Source organism: Hippopotamus amphibius, chromosome 5 (assembly GCF_030028045.1).
Source record: "Hippopotamus amphibius kiboko isolate mHipAmp2 chromosome 5, mHipAmp2.hap2, whole genome shotgun sequence".
Lineage (NCBI taxonomy): Eukaryota > Metazoa > Chordata > Mammalia > Artiodactyla > Hippopotamidae > Hippopotamus > Hippopotamus amphibius.
The window spans coordinates 77,937,653-77,943,652 of NC_080190.1; the positions used below are offsets into that span (position 1 = coordinate 77,937,653).

The 6,000-nt window shown below is 36.7% G+C and overlaps 1 protein-coding gene across 1 annotated transcript in view; it reads left to right on the top strand.

Annotated features, from left to right (window-relative positions):
- LOC130854242 (formin-2-like) overlaps positions 1-4,202 on the top strand; it is a 239,910-nt gene extending 235,708 nt beyond the window's left edge. The window contains exons 22-23 of the mRNA XM_057736971.1: positions 2,779-2,860; positions 4,176-4,202. Coding sequence (XP_057592954.1) covers positions 2,779-2,860; positions 4,176-4,202 — 109 coding nt within the window. The remainder of the gene's footprint in view (positions 1-2,778; positions 2,861-4,175) is intronic.
- Positions 4,203-6,000: the final 1,798 nt, after the last annotated feature.

Consider the following 6,000-nt stretch of genomic DNA (forward strand, 5'->3'; position numbering starts at 1 on the left):
TCCATGTCTTCCCCAGCTCCCTCCCATTTGGAAACCACAAGTCTGTTCTCTGTGAGTCCGTTTCTGTTTCAGAGATAAGTTCATTTGTGTCATGTCAGATTGCACATATAAGTGATATCATATGGTATTTGTCTTTCTGACTTATTTTGCTTAGTATGGTAATCTCTAGGTCCATCCATGTTGCCGCAAATGGCATTCTTTTTATGGCTGAGTAATACTCCATTGCATGTATGTACCATACCTTCTTTATCCATTCATCTGTCGATAGACATTTAGGTTGTTTCCATGTCTTGGCTGTTGTGAATAGTGCTGCTGTGAACATAGTAGTGCATGTATCTTTTTAAATTACAGTTTTGTCTGGATAGATGCCCACAAGTGGAATTGCTAGATCATATGGTAACTTTAGTTTTTTGAGGACCCTCCATACTGTTTCCCATAGTGGCTGCCTCTCCCACCACCAGCGTAGGAGGGTTCTCTTTTCTCCACATCCTCTCCAGCATTTGTTATTTGTAGGCTTTTTAATGGTGGCGATTCTGACTGGTATGAGGTAGTACCTTATTGTAGTTTTGATTTGCATTTCTCTAATAATTAGCGATGTTGAGCATCTTTTCATATGCTCTTGGAGAACTATTTGGAGGTCTGTCTGTTTAGGTCTTATGCTCATTTTTCAATTGGGTTGTTTTTTTGTTATTGAGTTGTGTGAGCTGTTTATATATTTTGGAGATTAAGCCCTTGTCGGTTGCTTCATTTGCAAATATTTTCTCCCAACCCATAGGTCGTCTTTTCATTTTGTTTATGATTTCCTTTGCTGTAGAAAAATTTTAAGTGTGGTCAGGTCCCATTAGTTTTTGCTTTTATTTCTGTTGCCAGTGCAGTGGCAAGCCTCCCCCCCCCCAACCCCAGGGGCCCCTGGGGGCACAGCCGGCCCCATGAACCCAGCGCTGGGCTCTGCACACACAGGCAGCTCTCCCCTGACAGATGCTGGGTTTAAGGGTTCTTAGCCTGGGGCCCAGTCACTCTCTAGTTCTCCTTGTCTCTAATGTGGGAAGGGCTGGACTTGTTTTTGTGTAAAATTAATATGTTTGTATTAAACTCAGCTCCCTGTGATACTTAGAAAGATGTGTTTTAAGAACAAAATAAGATAGTGAGAAAATTAAGATGCTTTGGTGATCTAAATACTTGTGAAGTAGATTTTTTTACATGTCACAAAATGCATTAAAGAGCTCCAAGTAAATTTAAGAGGGGATCTACTGGATTTTTGCTAAGTGCTTAAAAAAATTTTTTTTAACTTGGAAAAAAAAAGGTTTTCTGAGTTTCTTGTCCAAATATTTCAGCTTAGATTTACTGGTAGTTATTTCAGAGGAAGATAGGAACTCTGCAATCCTCAGTCTGTTATAATGTGTTTGTATTCAAATGTTTGGAGAAAAGATGAAGGGCAATTTATGTCTTGGGAAGAAAGTAGCAGAAGTGGTAACAATGGATTATTGTCTTCTAAACTGTCATCATTTTCTGGAATTACTGACATTAGCAACTCAGCAGGCATTCTACATCCAAAAGGCGCTGGTTACTTTGATCTGTGTGAGCTGTAAGAGCAACCTCCAAGCTGCTGTACTGGGTGATTTGTTTCATTCTGTTGTTTAAAAACAGGAATTCATTCAGCTACATAGGAGATGAATTCTATCATTAGAACTTTTGCCATCAGGCTCAAGAAATATATTTAAAACTCATTTCTTTCAGGAAACAGGTTTCAAGATCAAGTCTTTTATTAAGATAAGTCACAGCCTTTACAGTTTCTCCAGAAATACTCTAATTCCCAAGGAAAATCACAGTAATATAAATAAATTAACTTAATAGGTCATTTTCTTTCTTATGGCACCTCTTTTTACTAATAGAATTCCAGTTTACAGATTTCTTACCATTTGTTCAGTTGCAGCAATCATCCGTAATGTTTTACAGTATTTTATAAAGGACTTTTAAAGTAAAACTTTTCGGATCTTTGCAGCAGCTCTGTGTGGTCCTAGTAGTGATGGAGCCCCTGTCCTCGCTGAGGAACACAGAGGGCAGAGCGAGCAGACGTTACCCAGCGTCAGGCAGCAGAGCAAGACTTGCTGCACAACCTCCCTCCCCGTGACGCCCTCTTTTAACTGTTCCTCTGGAATTCAGTACTGTTTTTCCTTGGAGCATGTGTTTAAAAAGAAATCCTAGATGTGTTCAAACATTACTGCTCACTCTCTATTTTCTGTTTTTGAATGACTGGTTCCCATCCATGCTTGGTGAAACTCAATTTTTAAAAAACTGTCCCAAGTATTCATTGCACAGACTTCCATGCCTGGGGAAATGTCATGTGGAAACTCAATCTGCGATTGTTTTTAAATAAGCATATGAGTTTTTATATGATACTGCTTATTTATTTAATGCTTCTGATTTATGTAATGGTGCCAACCCCATTTATGTAATAGAGCCAATCTCAGCACCCTCACCGGAAAATGAAGGATATTTCTTTACTTCCCTGTAAGACTCCTTTAGTATAGGATGAAGTGCTTGCGTTCTATTCCATTCAATATCCTTTGATTCCAAGTTAAGAACCGCTGGGTGAATTCGCCTCTAGCTCTAGCATTCTGTTTTTAAATCAGATATCAGGTAACATTCCTGTGTATGTGGTATTTTTCTCTAATAAATCAAATCCTTAATGCGTTGATACTTGCTCACCTGCTATAGGTGGATTGTAGTGATCTTTGTAAGTCTTTGTTTAAATCATTTGTTTTCTACCCCACCCAGAGTAAAAGAAGCTGAAGAGGTGTGTAGGCAGAAAAAGGGAAAATCACTTTATAAAATAAAACCAAGACATGACTCTGGAATTGTAAGTATTCTGTTTTTTAACTTGTGGTTTTCTTTGGTTTTTAAGCACTTTTCTCAATATGTACAAATTCATCGAATAATATTTTAATTATTCTCCTTGTAAGTTTGAACAAGTAATGAGCCTCTGACTTAAAGAATCTCCTTTTCCTTCTGCCTTTAATCGGGTCTCATAGGCTAAAAGAATCTGTGTTCAGCATTCAAAGACTAACAATTAAGATAAATCCACTGAGGGGATACACATACATGGTGGGGGGGGGGGGCTGCTGGCAGAGTTGGGGGCCATTGTTCACTGTCTTCATCACACACGGGTCACAGCACCGCTGCTGTAATCGGATGAGCACCCTTGGGACCTAACACATGAAGTGCCAGGTGCAGCATTGTCCTTTGCTGGGCTCGGGGCTCAGGTTCTGCAGTCGGCTGCCCAGCAGCTGTCAGCCCACAGCCCAAGTGTAACAAGCCAAGCTGTTCCCTCTTTGCCTGCTTTTCCTGTCAAAGTAAAACGCCGTCAAAGTAAAACGCCAAGCTCTGCACCCAGGGAGGGAAGGGCTTGGTGGAAATGGCGAGTTTTCCCTTGTGTTAAGGTCGATGTTTTGTTGAATGTTCGAGGGATTATCACTTGGCGCCACAGAGTAAGTAAACGATGATGTTTTAAATGGAAAGTTGGGGTTAGGCCCTAAAATAGGAGTATTTTGAGCTGAGTTAGTCTAATATAGTCTAAATGCAAGATATTGAAATAACTCAAATCAGAATACAGTTAAACAGCTTTATTTAGAAAAAGCTAGAAATATTGTCATTTAAAAGACATTTTCCCTTCAGTTTCTCTATCAAAATATTATCTAACAAGTATTATATTTATGGTTTGGTTTATATTCTTTTTGATGAAAGTACAGTCTTAAAGTATATGTAAAATGAGAAGGGACAGTTATTTATTAACCACAATTATGCTGTTACAAGGATAGAAGAGAATTAAATCACATTAATCTTATGAGATGAAGCCTTGATTCAGCTTTCTTATTTATGTATTTGCACATAGGACTAAAAATGAAAAAGGTGAACTTTTATGTTGATTAGAAGCTAAATTTTTAAAACTTTTTTTTTCCCCTCAGAAACATTCAGTGATTTGTCTTAGTGAAAATTCTAATAGGTAAAACAGATTCTACTTATAATTTTTTCCTTTATGAGCTTGTGGATCTTTAACCTTTTCTCAAAGAATTTGATCCAAATGAAAAGACCTTGTTTGGGCTATTCTAAACTCCATACATTTTTTAAAGTTCTTCCTTCTAACTGTAACTCTTACCTGCTATGTTTATTTTCAGAAAGCAAAAATAAGTATGAAAACCTGAACAGTGAAAAGCAGAACGAAAATGAGTCACTGCAGCCACTTCCACAGAATTCAGCCAGCCTGAGGGCAGGAGGGAAACTCATCATTTTGATCATTTTTCTTCTTGGCCTCTTGCATAATAATCTTAGTGTTTTCCAGACAGTTCACTGATGGTTGAATTCTACTGTATATTCCAAAAAAAAAAAAAAAAAAAAAAGGCAAAGCAGTAGGCCAGTGGAGAATGTAACACCTTTTCTTTTTGTAAAAGTTTATATGGTATTTTACCAAGAAACCAAAACAGCATGTGTAAGAGGCAGTATCTGCATTAATTCTGAACATGCTAAACAGTAACCTCCAATTTACTGATGTGAGAATATCCCTGTCACAGCCAAACACGTTCCTTTCTACTGACGACCAGTACTCCACGTCACTGCATTTAGATTTATGGTTAAAATGTTATTTCTAGTGAATTGTTTGTATCAGTTTCATGTCTACATATAAAATTTCTATTTTAAAATCGAAGTACCATTTATATATGTCATAGTCAAGGCTTTCCCAGCTCTTGGGTTGGTCTCTGTAACTATATATTTGTGAAAGAAGATTATCACTTTTTTAACTCGTCAGATAATGAATAGAAAAAAAATATAGCAAAAGGAAAACCTTTCCTATAAATCATTTAATATAGGCAGGAATCAGAATTTTAAGTTTAATAAGGGCGTTTATCAACGATGTCATTTGGGACCCTCCATTAAGCCAATCTTCAGCAAAGGTCAATTAAACCAAAGTTGTGCCTCTCTGTAACTTTTACCATTGCCCATCACAAAGAAAATGACACAGTACTTTTAAGGAATTTAAATAAATGATGCTCATAAAATTGCCAAACATGACTAACTGTTGGCAAAAAAAAGAGTAACTTTTAGATGGATTGGCATCTACCTAGAACTTGTGAATTAAACCCAGCTGCCTGAGTATTGTGACCTTATTGGGATTGTCTGTATGTGTTATGGCAGTTGACTAAAAGCTATGAGTATGCAAAGATTTATGATCTAAAGGAGCCTAGGAAAAGATTTTGTTTTAGTTTGAGAGGAAAAGAGTAAATCTTCCACTCTTTCTGAGAGTATTTTAAAGTCAGCTCCTGATGCATTATGATGATTTTGCCTAACATTAATAGATTTTTTTTAAAAGTTCTTTTAATGGTATGTCTTGGGGTACAGCTGTGAATAAAGGGGAGAATGTGTTGCTATTGCAAACCAATTATGGAAACAACTTAAAAAGAAAATATGAATCATAACTATGTTTGTATTTATGTAAAGTATGGTCCTTACCTTTCAGTCTGTAGTTGACGTGCACAGACATAGTAGTGGCTCTCGGGTTGCTGTTCTGCCATCTTCCTGTCTCCTTCGGTCCCTCCATGTGTACATGACCTCCTTCAATGATATAATAGGGCATTTAACAGAGATCGCTATGTGCAATACTGTATTTAGTGTTTCTATTTTAATTTTTCTAGGACGTTAATTTATATGAAAATAAAATGAATAATAAAAGAGTTCTGTGCCTATTGTGTATGTATCACCCTAAAGATACTTGCAAAATATTTCACATGGGTGGAATTAAATTAGATCATCTGTGTCTGAAGATTTTTGCATGTTCTTATTTCAGGCTTAACAGTTGTTAGTAGTTAAGTATTGAATGAATGCTTGTTTTTAGAGATAAAATAATCATTCTGCTACATTAAAACATATTTTAAAAAATTTTCCTTACTCAATTTTAAGGAGGAAGTATTTCCCCCTTATGGACACCAATATATTAATATCTGAGAA